Source organism: Poecilia latipinna, unplaced genomic scaffold, assembly GCF_001443285.1.
Source record: "Poecilia latipinna isolate Pla-1442-1.1 unplaced genomic scaffold, P_latipinna-1.0 Scaffold1770, whole genome shotgun sequence".
In the NCBI taxonomy this organism is placed as follows: Eukaryota; Metazoa; Chordata; class Actinopteri; order Cyprinodontiformes; family Poeciliidae; genus Poecilia; species Poecilia latipinna.
Window position 1 is genome coordinate 12,212 of NW_015114386.1, and position 13,508 is coordinate 25,719.

Genomic DNA, 13,508 nt, shown 5'->3' on the forward strand with positions numbered 1-13,508 from the left:
AAGCTTCTCCTAATCGCTATCTGAGCAGAAATGTCACTTTCAGCTTGCCTGCTTTCTGACAGGCAAGCAGAGCAGAAATCAAGGATTGTTCCAAACATAGTTTCACACCTTCATGCTCTGAGCTTTGCATAAATTAAATCTTTCTTGGTTGGCCAGTAAAGCTTCATTACGACTCGTACTGTACTTTATGAAAGTCCTGGTCACAAGGACGCTGAGATGTAAGAGATGTAAAAACAGGAGGTAATGCTGAAGTTGTGTGGCTTGGACTTATATTAACCCTTTTCCAGCTGGATCCCTGAGCCATTAAACAGCAATTCAAAAGGATATTACAAAAGTGAAAACTTTCACTGTTACCCCGCAGCTTTAAATCCATAAACCTTTCAGTCTGCGAGGATTAGAATGATCCTGCTTTCATTGGAATACCGGATAAGAAATCATCTTGGTAGAAAAGAGCGAAACATGAAAATTAAATGTAAAATCTTCAGGGTTGTTTGTGCTCTAATTGTTTTTGAAACACTTTTGCTGTCTGTCCATAGAAAATTGATGCTGGAATGCAATTTACAAAATCATCGCATCTTCATACACAGTTGCTACACGAGAAAGGGAGAAGGGAGTATTAGCATTAGTGTGTGTGGTCCACTTTTAAACCTGCCTTTCAGTGATGGGTGATGTGAAGAGCTGCGTTTTCTCTGCACATGCCTCAGGTTGTGTGTGCCGAGTGCTGAAGCTGCAGGAAGGGACTCCCGTGTTACGGACAGCATCTTCCTCTCATCCTCTGTGAGTGTTATTGCGAGGAACCCGGAGGAAGATGAGTGCTGCGTGTCTCGCTGATGAAGTCATCTTTCTGTGGTTTGCTGCAGCACGTCACCCTGTTGTCCCCTCCTACTGTCTTGTGCGTGCAGAAAGGATTTTTAAATATCTGCTGCTATGTTTGGATGAAAGACTTAAGGGAAACTCTGCGTCTGTGTGTGCTTAGTTAGGAATGCTGTTGAGTAGTATTTATACAGATGTATGCATAGACCAAGTGAGTGTTTGCAGCGCGGTGTGAATGTCTGTCTTTTGATAATTGCTTGTGTCAAAACTTTGAGCTATCCTCAAACTTGCTTGAGAAATAGTTGCAGGTGGCTTTCATGAAGTTACCAGCAGGGATATTTCAATAAAATTTAACTATGAGTTCTTTCTTCTTCTTCTATTTTTTTTTTTTTTTTTTTTTAGCTGCACACAAATGTTGTTTTAAAAGGGGGGGGGGTTGGGGTCCCCCCCGCTGTTTTTTTATTCTTTTTCTACCGATTCGAAGGGCAGAACTTTGACTTGGCAGAAAATGTAATGTTTTTGATTCAATGTTGCATGACTCTGTTTTTGTGTTTATTGACGTAAAGCACTTTGAAATGCCTTGCTGCTGAAATGTGCAATACAAATAAAATTTGATTTGATTTGATTTTGATTTGAAAAGTCCCAACTAAATCAATGGACAATCCTGTAGAATGGTTTTGAATCGATGTTTCAAAGTTTTCTTCGACATAAGGCCACTAGGCGTATTTTCACATCTGCTGGCATGGATGCTTCAAGCCCTCACCTTATCCTCTGTTCTTTCCCATCATGCATCTCTTTCTGCCACTCCACCATGCATTCCCGCTGTTCTCGTTTTGTCTCTTATCCTTCCTCACGCTGTTCGTTCTCCATCATTGTGCAGCGCTCCCCTGCAGGCAACTCTTTAGCGTTGGCTGGCATGCTGGTGAGTCCTTTGTCCAACCATTATGTAACTAAATTTAGCTAGTGTGTCACGTGCTCTGCCACAGGTCATGCTCTGAAGTGACAGCTTACATTAATGCTCACCCCAAGGCACACCATCCCCTCCTGGTCAATGTGGGAGACATTTTTTTTTTTTTTCTCCGTTTTGGTTCAGCATGGGGGTTGAGTTTGTTTCGCATGAGGGAACAAGCACACGTGTCCGTCTGCGCCTTATGAGCATCTGCCTCATCGAGTGGAAACGTAAACTGTGTTTGGTATTTGTGGATCTAAGGTAGGGTAAATAGGAGGCTGAGTGTGTGCGTGTGTGTGTGTGTGTGTGTGTGTGTGTGTGTAGGATAAACTCTGATATGAGTGAAATCAGCTTGGGTACCTCTAACCTTTCAGCTTGTATCTACCTCTCTGTGCCATTGTGTTGTGTGTGTGTGTGTGTGTGTGTGTGTGTGTGTGTGTGTGTGTGTGAGAGAGAGTTTTTCTGAGGCTCAGCTATAACAGGGCAGTAGGTTGCAGGTTGCAGTGACTAAAGGTGTTGAAAGTTTTAAGCGAGGAGCGCATGCAGAGTTTATATTTTCTGAATCAGACGACATAAAACCACAGGAACACGTAACCAGTTTACTTATTAGAGCCACAACCTTATAACTCCTGGGGAGGCTGCAGGATTTTAAAGTGAGGCTATTTTAAAAGGTTATTAAAAGTTAATATTTCACTTGTGGTAACTCTCTTGGCATCTGTAATTCGTGTAAATCCAGATTAGTCGTCATGAAGGCTGCAGCTGAGGTGGAGCGAAAGTAAAGCAGATTTCAATGAATTAGAATCTCCAATCTAAAAAAGAGTACTGTGTTATTTGTGGCGTTTGCGTTGGAAAGTTACTTTCAGAGAAGCTCATTTCTATTTTAATTTGCATCAATTTTTATGCCAATAAAAACCTTTAAAGAATCAATTTATTTTTCAATACACTGAAATAAAAACGATGTTGCGAACACAAATAGGGCAAATGTTAAAATATCAACTCCAAATCTTTTGTGTTCATAAAACCATTGATTATAGTTACTCCACTTTCACACAGTTGCAAATGTCCAATTTCCAAATGTCCAAATGTCACCCTCAAGTCTTATTGTATACCACACACTACATGAACTGCATAATTTACATAATCCAAAAAAATTCAAATAAAATCACTTTTATCATTATCAGTAAAAAGTAATTGTTCGAATTTTTAAACCAAGTAGATGTTTATTTATTTAAATCAATAGACTTCCTGATAGTTCCATGTATTATTGTGCTACTGTGACCGGCGCTAAGCAGGTACCACTATACGCGTTTGTATGACATTAGTTATGAACTGAATGGATGAATGAATGAATCAGCTGTTCATTTCATGCACAAAAACACATGAAAGCCTGTCTTACTCTGGGCTATGCAAATGAGAGTGAGTCATCTAATACATGCACTGATGCTTTGTGCTTCATGTTTGTTCTTTTAAACTCAGTGATTAGCTGCTGCCCTATATGTCTAGAAAATTATCACAGGGCAGAAAAAGCCACTGGCCAAAAGAGACGCGTCTATTTTTAAAAGTGCGCACACGTCACCCTGTAAACCTCCCGCTTTCCTGCGACGTACTCAGCAGCAAAATACTTTTTCTTCTGTTGTTTGGTTATAAGCATAGCAACATCACAGACTAAATTTAGCTTAAGCTAATTTATAGGAAACTGCTGAAGTTTCTTTCATAGCTATAGTGAGAATGCATAAATATACAACCGGAACTCAACCATATCAGCTGGTGAATTAACTGGGCTTCCTTCTAGTAGACGTGGCGCTAATAGCTTTAAAACAATCTTATCTTAATAGTCAAGTTTATTTGCATAGCACATTTCAGCAACAAGATGGATCAAAGTGCTAAAGCATAAGAGCTCTCGGTAATGCCTATCAATTTAACGCTGCATTAGTCTCTGAGGGTTTCTAAAAAGCCAAATTAGTCTTTGTAAGTGAGGAAGCAGCAGTTGTTTTTTCAGCCAGCTGACGGTGTGCAGCCTCTGGTGGGGGAGTGACTGCTACTGCTGCTGCTGCTGCTGCTGCACACAGACAAATATTTGGTTCCCTCAGCTCTTTCTCGGGCATCTTATTTAAATCACTTTTAACCATATAGGAGACGTATGAGGGAATATGTTTGTGGCTTTGAAGGCATACCTTCGTAAAACCTTGGTGTACCATGATAGCCTGCCCACAGCCACTTGAGTTGAAATGCAGTATGCAATATAGGATAATTAACAGTTTGCAATGTCCAGAAAACTGTGCAACCAATGCACAAGTAAGACATTATACAGTATAGAGGGTTCCAAGGTTGGGCTACAGTCTTGGTTTCAGCAGTAGGACCTGCCAGCCGTACTATGCTTATTTATCTTAGATGTGGTGCTCAGAATATGGACAGAAAGGTTCTGCTTTGGCAGGGGAAAAACTTAGATTATTTGATGTCCATAAATATTTTGAGGTCTGTTCCATTCTGTGACTGTGTGAGTCTGTTTATTTTGCTCAAAGTGATTTGGTAGCTAATTGTAAATCTTGAGGTCGGGGTGTTGAGAGGGACTGTTCTTTGCAAGAAAGAGGAAGAGGAAGTCAGCAAGTTGTTTTTCTTGGACGATCGCTTGACCCGACAGAAAGATTTGTGTGTCTGCGTGTGTCTGTTTGCGTCTGGGCATTGTCTCTTTGACTTTCTTGTCAAGAAGCTCACCAAGTGGTCCTTGACCTTGTAGGAGCAGCATGAGGGGAGTTGGGTGTGATGTGTGTTTGTGTTCTCACTCTTTGAAGTTTTCCACAACTTAACATGTTCCAAGCAGAAATATCAGTATACATTACCGGTATTTTATGCGACAAACGAACACAAAGGAGAGGAATTGGCTTTTTTTTTTTTTGTCATTTTAAACTCCAACTCAGATTTACTGAATATAACCATGCATCCTTTTTTTTCCCTTCAGATCTCAACTATGCACATTTATTTAGTCTTGGTTTTTCACATAAAATTCCAATAAAACAAATTGACGTGTGCCATTGTGACTTGACAAAATGTGAAAAAGTAGGGCTACTTTTGCAAGGCACTGAAAATGTGTGAGTTTGAGTCAAAGGTTGAAGAAGCTCTCTCTCTCTCTCATCATTTAGTTATACACTTAAGTCGAATCTTTAAGCACTGAGCTGAGAGTGAGTGATAGGAGTGAGTGATCCTATTATTAGAGCGCTATGAAGCAGTCTTCTTGAGATGCACTTGATGCATGAGACTCTCGCACTTCAGACTCTCGGACTGAAGTGCTTATAGCCGCCGCGTGTAGAGAGTTCTCTCTTGTCCATTTCAGCAGACTCGCTGTGTTTGAAATGTAGCATTCATGTGGGTTTGTGGATCCTTTTAATAAAGTCATTGCATCAATTACAACATAGCACTGGAGTGTGCTGTCTGTTTTGTCTCTGACCAAAGGAGCTATTAAAAAAAATAAATTCTTCACTGTCAGCACGGCAGCAGAGGCAAAAGGGGAGAAGAAGAGTAGCTTGGGTATAGAAGGAACTAGAGAAAAAAATGAGAGAGCGACTCCATACGATTCACACATGGTGGCGGATGTCTGTTCTGTTCACTTGTTTTATTCTGACAGGCTGAAAACATTAAAAGTTGGAGGACATGAGAGCAACAGAGACAGACGGAGGAAAGGGGAGGAGGGGAGAGGGTGGAAAGACGGGGACAGAATGACTAAGTCGGGAGAAAGGGGAAGTCTTCTTGCAAAAAGAAAAGAGGGAGGGGAGGAAGGAGAGAAAAAGCGAGAGGTTACATGTGGCTATCTGAGGTAGCCGTTAAGTTATGGACCGAGACAGAATAGCTGGTAAGTTTTGACTCTTTCTATACTTCTTTTGCTCTTTTACAGCAGAGGAGGAAACTTCTCAGACATATGAAAGCTTAGCTCTAGATACCTCCCTTTTTGTGATTTTTTTTTTCTCGTTATTTTGTGGTGAGACAGCTGTTCTGAGACGTGTGTGTGTGTGTGTGTGTGTGTGTGTGTGTCAGTTTCTCCTTCTCTCTCTGTATGTGATTCAGTGGGCAGCCGTAGCTACTGTGGGCTAGCTTTGAAATCACCCAGAATATTTCTGAACAGATACAGTGAGCTAACCTCATGTGATGTGCTGTCAGAGTTAACTTCCCGAAATGACAAGTCCTAATCTCCCTGGGCTGAAGTGGCGCTTTGATTGTCAGCCTTGAAATCACAGATGACCCCCCCCCACACACACACACAGCTGGAGTCCACAGACAGATACACAGAATCAAATCTTTATTGCATAATCACAAGCTTGGACATTTAAGATGAGGGGGACGATGACTTCACTTGTCAGATTACTTCTGGTCAGCCTCAGTTATTTTATGTTACGTAGGAGTGGAGTGACGCTCATGTGTCCTTGTATATACGGTGGAGATTTTAAACCAGCTCAAAACTCCTGAGTTAGAGAGCGTCAGACTTTACCTGAAGAACTGCATTTGCTATTTTTTTTGTCACTCGCAGCACAAATCGTGTGTTGCTTTTCTTAGGTTTAGGGTGGAGGTCAGACTTTGGTGAGACGTTCCTCAGCTTTCTGCCCCTGCTGTCTGAGTGCTACTGTAGAGTTTAAATGAAACTTAATGGTGTGCATCAGGGCGAACCGTAGGCAAACGGTTCCTGGTGTTTGTAGAGGCCGTTGGAGTCCTTTCTGGTTTGAGAAAATGATACAACACGTGTGTTCATGTGTACTTTTAGGGAATTCCCATTCGGTATTTGATTTAGCATTAACCAGATCGACTGTTTGTACAATGAGGCTTGGCTTCATTCTGACTTTTACTTGACTGCCAGTGAGAACTCTGGGACTACTGCTGGGTGACTTTGTCCCAAGCCTCTGCAGACACTTTTATTTCCACTGGGTGGCACTGTTGCAGTGTTGTAATCCTCTCTCACGCAGGCCCTTATCTATATGTTCGATGGAATTTCCATGTGCATGATTTCCATTCTGCAGACAGAGAGAGATATTTTTGTTTATGGGATGGGGAGGAATGCAGTAGGCTGACACTCTGATAGGAGATGAAGGTGGAGAACTGAATTATGGAGCTTTATTTTTTATTTTTTTCCTCCATCAGAAAACACAGTAGTTAGGCATTGTTTCGCCTCTTGCTGTTATTTATTTGCGAAAGCTACACTCGGTCAAGGTTTCTTCCTGGTTTTTCGGGCTGAGCTGTGGACTTCTGTTTGAGCCTGTTGTCTTGGCAACAGCCGCAGAAGAAGCCCCATTTCATCTGGAGTTTTCCAGACAGAAGAACTAAGACCGTGTGGTATAAATGGGTTATTATACGCCTTTATTGAGCATGTGCCTGTGCCTCTGCCATCCAAAGTCTCAGTTTCCTTTTGTAATCTGTTGAAGATGAATTTAATGCATTCAATACGACGAATGCTCTGACACATGTGGGGTCACATGTGGCCAGCACATTGACTTGTTGAATCTGCTCATTGACAGTGCAGAAGATAAAAAAGATGAGAGATATTTGTTGTTTGAAGTCGAGCCAATAAAACAGGAACTTATTGACGAGAGCAATTACAGTATTTGCGTGGTCTGTTCAACATAAGTGAGGGAATGATTCAGCCCAGGATTCAGTGTTAGATCTAAAATTAGATTGGTTATTATTTTCAAAACAAATTAATACATTCCAATGGAGGAAATAAGTTAGTCCAAACCAGCTCACATCTGTTTGGAGACATGGCATGAGGCGGTGTTTGCACCAAGACACTGAAATGTTTGATTACTCTCTGCTCAAGTTCACTTAGAATAAAAACAGATAATTTATTACCAGCAATTTTCTAGACCTGCCATGGATTCTCGACGGGGTTTAGGCCTGAACTTTGACTGGGACATTTGAAAACACATGGACAGGCTTTGATCTAAGCCCTTCATGTAGTGATTTTGGTGTGTCTGGGTTTAGGGATATGTCTATGTCAGTGTATTTAGGATGTTTGCATGTTTTCCCATGTTTAACAGCCATTTCTCCCATCTCCTTAGTTCAACTTCAATTACTTGTTTTCCCTCACAGCTGCACCCAGTTTATAATCAACCACTAGCTTCTTGTTCTGCAATCGACTGTCATACATGAATATGTCCCAGTCAGTCAGATCTACTTGTTAACATCCTGTATGCCACCAGGCTGTTTCCCTCTGTCTCTCGTGTTTTGTAGGATTTTAGTTTTCCTTAGTTTCATCTCCCAGCGTCCTTCAGGCATTTGTGCCCTGCAATTTGTGACCATTCCAGCCGCAGTTGTTTGCTTAGGTTGCAGCTCAGTATCAAGTTTAGCGTAGCTGTGGCTCAGTGGGAAATATAATCAATTTCTAATTGGAAAATGTTGGCTCAAATCAAAAATCCTCTCCTGCCAGAAGACCCTGTCCTTGCAAGACAATTAACCCCAAGTTATCTACTAATCTCTGTTGGTGTAGAGAAGTTTGTAAGTGAGCGAGGCTTGTGTTTTTTTTAAAGATATTTTCAGAAAATTATATTTTTAGCAAGAAATTAATAAGAATGTCTTAGCAAAAAAGTGAGTAAAAAACTGGATTTCAAGATTAGTCCAGCCTCTGTTTCTTCTTAACTTTGACTAGCTTATTTATCCCTGATGATAAAAAGTCTCCCCACAGCATGATACTTCCACCGTGTTTTACCAAACATTTAAAAATTACATACATTGACTAATTATGTGAATTATGAAGGGAATTAGTTGCACTATATTATATTTGGAGGCATCAGAGTAAAAAAAAAAAAATCTGAATACAAAATATATGAAACACATCTAATATTTTTATTTGATCAATTAATATGCAATGGTCTATCCCAATAAATTACGCAGATGATTTTAATTGTGCTGTAACAAAATGTAACATTTTTAAAGGGTTTTCACATGTCATATTTTTTTAAATGCAACCAGAGATTTATTTTATTTTATTTTATTTTATTTGCAACAAATGCCTTTTCATTCACATTAAGGGTAATATAAAGATTGAAGCACAGATATTGGAGAGACAGTCTCTTGGCTTACGGATCGTTATGGTGAAGCTCAGATGGTTTTTGGGTCAGCACTTTGCCTGGAACTGATTCTGCAAAGCCAGCAGTGAAACCTGAAGAGAATGTGGTGGGATTTAAATAACCATTTATTAAATCTGCAGACAGATGGGAGGAAAATCATTCAGCATGCTGGGATATTAAAAGCAAAGAAAATCTTCACATAAAATAATAATAATAATAAAAAGAAAATGTAAAACTCATTTCCCTTATTAAGGTTCTGCTAACTGAAAATGACTTTTCAGATCAATATAGATTAGAAAAAAGTGGAAGTAAATTGAACAGAAACACATAATGGGGGAAAGACTAAAACCCAAAGTGAAAATAAAACCAAATACAACTTCACAGAGATCATTTCTGTTAGATCTGATGCGCCGTAGCCGCCCTGGGCCTCAGGTCCTCACACCTTAAAGCGTTCGCCCTCCTAACCCCACCCACACTGATAAACACACATGAACCTGAAGTCAGAGGAAATTAAGGAAATCACTCAGCTCTCCATGTTCCATAAATGAAGTGTACAGGATATCCTCAATGAGTAAACGCCCTGTAGTTCTCCTCCTACTGCCCTCCTCATATCTCTCTTCACATTGTTCCTCTGATCATTATTCAGTCATGATAGGGAACCGGTAAAACAGCCAGTGCAGCGAGTGACGGAAGCTGACAGGGGAAGCTCCACCTACAGGCATCCTGCCAGGGAGAGCTACTGACAGGTGATGTTGGAAACAAAGATCAGTCCAGAGGAAGCAGAAACGGCTCATAAATGTGCTCTTATGGTCAGTTTTACATAAAAAGGAACAAAGGAATAAGAGACAAAGTTTTTCTTAGCATTTTATAAGACAGTCAGGTGCTTGTAAAGTCCTTGGATAGGTCTTAGACTTGTTTGGTATGGAAGTGCCTGTAATTCTGTAATAATTTTGACTTTTAAGGTAAAATTAAAAGAAAAATAGTTATCAGAAGTTATTGCTTCATTGATGATTGCATTTCAAAGCCAGTTTTTGCAGTCTTGTACAAGCAATCTGAAAGGAATATTTGGATCTGCAAGAGCTACAAAAGCAAAATAATGTGTCTTTTTTTTATTGGAATTAACATTAAAATACAATTTATTAAAGAACTGTTGAAGCCTTCATGGACACTGACGCTCCTGTCACAACTGGTTTTAAGTGTTAAATTTCCAATAGTCAGTATTTGCTCGTAATAATGCTAATGGAAATAATGGTTTGGATCAAAGTCAAACGTCAGCCGTCATGTAGCATTGTTGGTCCAAATGGATTTCACTGATATCTGTTTAAATAAATCTTTTAGGATACACTTACATTTAGCTGAGTGTTACATGTAACTGCCTTTTCAATCTTAACCTCTTGGTTGAATATGTCAAATAAAATTTTAATGGTAGCCACTAGTTGGGAACAGAGGTAATGTTGGGATGTAAACTGAGCCACTTTGTTGTATTTTGCTTAAATTATGAATAAAATATAGACTGAATGCAATATATTATTGCAAGAACCTCTTAAATACTGTCAGAATCGCATTAAGCACTAACTTATGTTTTCTGTTTTTTCAGAATAAGATATGTTGCCGTTATTAAAAGTAGCACTAAAATGCAACAAAAGAGTCCATTTTATGGGTGAAACGTTAAAAATGCAAACAAAGTGAAAAAATAAAAATAAAAATTCTGTTTCTTTACTTTTTTCCCATTGATCCCAGAGAGTTACTCATTCTGATATACTCCAGTGCGTTTACACAATACCTGTTTTTATAGGAATCTTGAGCAGAAATATTTTAATAGTAATTTCATGAAAGAGCTGCTGTAGATTGGAGGTAAAAAAAAAACAAAAAAAACTTTGAAAACACTTTGTTTCTGAATGTTTCTGGGTAAAAAAAAAAAACTTTAAATGAATCCAAAGACCTCTGTGTTTACTGGGCTATTTCAAGGGAACAGACACACAAACACGCCCGTTTCCAGTCACAGTTAAGAAACCACACATGTGTACAGGCTCACATTAAAGTACAGTTACTCACAGAGTAAATGCGTGCACACACACACAAACAGGAACAAACGCCTCAGAGGCTGTTTTAGCTCACTACAACAGAGACTTGTGGTATGGAAGCATATGTTTTACAGAAAGTTGCACTGCCTTTTGAAAATAAAAGCGCTCCCCTCTGATGCATTCTTATACGCATATATAATCAAACACAAAGCACAACATATGGTAGGCATCACAGGCATAACAGTTCTGTTCATTTAAGTATAAAGTGTGCAGCAAAAACCCACCAAAATTAAATTATTTGGATTCAATCTGCATGTCCGTCATATATGTAAAGATTACACATTATGAAAATAAGAGGGGTCAATTAATCTAACCTGCAATGCACTATATAATGGGTGACTAAAGCAACTTCTAATTTGAAAATAACTACAAATCTGTTGCATAGTTTTTGTTTTGCAAAGCTTAGAAATTTGACAGTGACACCTGCTGGCCAGACAGAAACAACTGCTCAGATCATTTCGGTGCTTAGTGGTTCATCAGATTTTTGTTTTGGCTCAGTTGAGCTCAGATCAGTTTATTTAAAATCAAATGACAACATCGAATCATCTCTGTGCACCTGACATAATACTGGTCTAATTCAGATTTAGTTGCATTCAATCAGCCACATTCACATCAATCCAACACCAGAGTTTAATTTGATTTAAATCAAATTCATTTCCAAAGAAACACATAAAATCTTTTTATTTTATTTTATGAAAGCTGCATATTTTCTTGAGTCTTTACTCTTTATGCGATCCCAGTTGAATAAAAGAGAGTAACAACTCTATTTTAAGATAAATGAATCTCCATCAGAACATCTGTCTGCTTCGTTTGGCTGAAGGTTCAAGAGGCACAGACTATCTTGCTGTATTTGCACCTTCTGACAACATACATTTCATAAATGCTTTTAAAAATTTATATATTTTTAAAATCAATATCGTATGTGTAAGAACTCGATGTTCTGACATTAGACTTATTTCTTTGGCAGGAGAAAAGGATGGATTCAAAAACCGTAAAATACGTAAAGGTCTTTGGATTGGGTAACAAGGACGGGGAGCGTGAAATAAGAAACAGGCCTGAAGTGGAAGAATCCAGCACCGAATACAATACAAATCAAGAGTTTAAATACATGAGATGAGGGTGGATAGTGACAAAAGAACAAGATGAACTAATCAGAAGAAATGTGGTGCATCTGGGGAAAAGCTAGGAAACTGAGAGAGAAGATTAATTAACACAGAAAGAGCTGAACTTAGACTCAAAGAAGAAGAAACATGAAAAATATATAAGAAAATATGTTCAAATGTACAAATAAGGAGCACAAGAGTCCTCTGTGTTCTGGTTGGAGGAGATGCACACTTAGACCACACAAGCAAAGATTTATGGTTCTCTGCAGTTTACGTCTGAAATGGATTATTTACGATGTCCCAAAGCTAAAGTAATAAATGATACAACGTCATGTCTTTCAGTTTTATCCTCTTCTAGAGGATTCACTGCCATTTTGCACAATTTTATTTCAGCATTGCTCTTGCAGCAAAAGAGAGTCTTGAGAGGCCCTGTGCTTAGGGGTTTACATTATTCCTAATGTAGCATATTGTTGAAGCTGTTGCTGGTCAGGAACATTAAACCATTATTATACTGACAAGATTATTTTAGCTCCATATTTTGTACTTTACTTTTCATTTTTGCAAGTCAGAGAATTTTTTTTCTTTACAATAAAAGAACCAACCTAAGGCTCTCTCTGTGAGAAATTTGTTTTTTTTTTTTGTCTGTTTTGGAAAGGGTGATTGTAATTTACTAAGCTCACATACTTTCAAGAGCTTTCAGTAATCTGGCTGTAAAATGTGATGATATTAGCCTTCTGAGGAAACAGAGTGAAAGACATCCATTAATTAATAACTTTGTTGTAGTGCAGCTGGGACCATAGACAATCAGTAAAGCTCTTGGCTGGAATAACCTGCCAAGAGAATGAAGAAGTTAAAAGTTATTAAAAATAATGGTGCGCAACAACATGACGTGCCAGAGGGAAGTGTGGACGTTTTGTGGTTGTTGGTTTAACATCCCAGGTTCGGTCCGATACTCGGCTATGTAAAGGTGCAAATTGCTTTGTTAAATCCCACAGGGAGGCAGATCAGTCAATGAGCAACTAAATCTGTCTCCTGTGGTGTCATTGTTTCCAAAATTGTTTACACTTTACAAAGTGTTTTGGTAGCTCTCCTGTGTTTAAATTCATCTACACTTCGTCAGCGTCTGCCAGGGGTCAAGAATTTGCCTCGGTGAAGTCATTTTTGCTGGGTTTAATGAACCCGCACGCTCCGTGTGCCACGCGCTGTTCTTTGTCCAGACACACCTTCAGAGAAGCTGCATTAGGGGAGCAGACTGGCTCAGAAACACACAGCATTATTCTGTATTCTCAGTGACCTCTGAGGTGTTGGGGTCAGGGGCCTCCGAGGTGCTTACTATTCTGTTTATGCCCCTAAGAACGCAGCTTTTCATTCAGGTGGGATTCTCAGTGAATTTTCCAGACCCTGTTTAGGGCCTTTTAGCTGACGCCGTTGACACTGAAAAACTGGATGTGTTCTGGGTCATGACATCCATTGTGTTACAAATGTCTGTTGAGTGTGTAGAAAGGAAAATATC

The 13,508-nt window shown here is 39.2% G+C and overlaps 1 protein-coding gene across 3 annotated transcripts in view; it reads left to right on the forward strand.

Moving 5' to 3' along the window:
- The window catches only part of LOC106965126 (septin-9-like), an 84,385-nt gene that overhangs the window by 10,415 nt on the left and 60,462 nt on the right, over window positions 1-13,508 (forward strand). Inside the window, exon 1 of one of the 3 annotated variants that reach the window (XM_015061035.1) lies at window positions 1,565-1,735. The exons of 1 other annotated variant lie outside the window; for it this stretch is intronic. In XM_015061035.1, coding sequence (XP_014916521.1) covers window positions 1,600-1,735 — 136 coding nt within the window. In that variant the 5' untranslated portion in view covers window positions 1,565-1,599. Of the gene's footprint in view, window positions 1-1,564; window positions 1,736-5,517; window positions 5,610-13,508 lie in introns of those variants that run through there. One more of the 3 variants, XM_015061038.1, reaches the window with a different exon arrangement.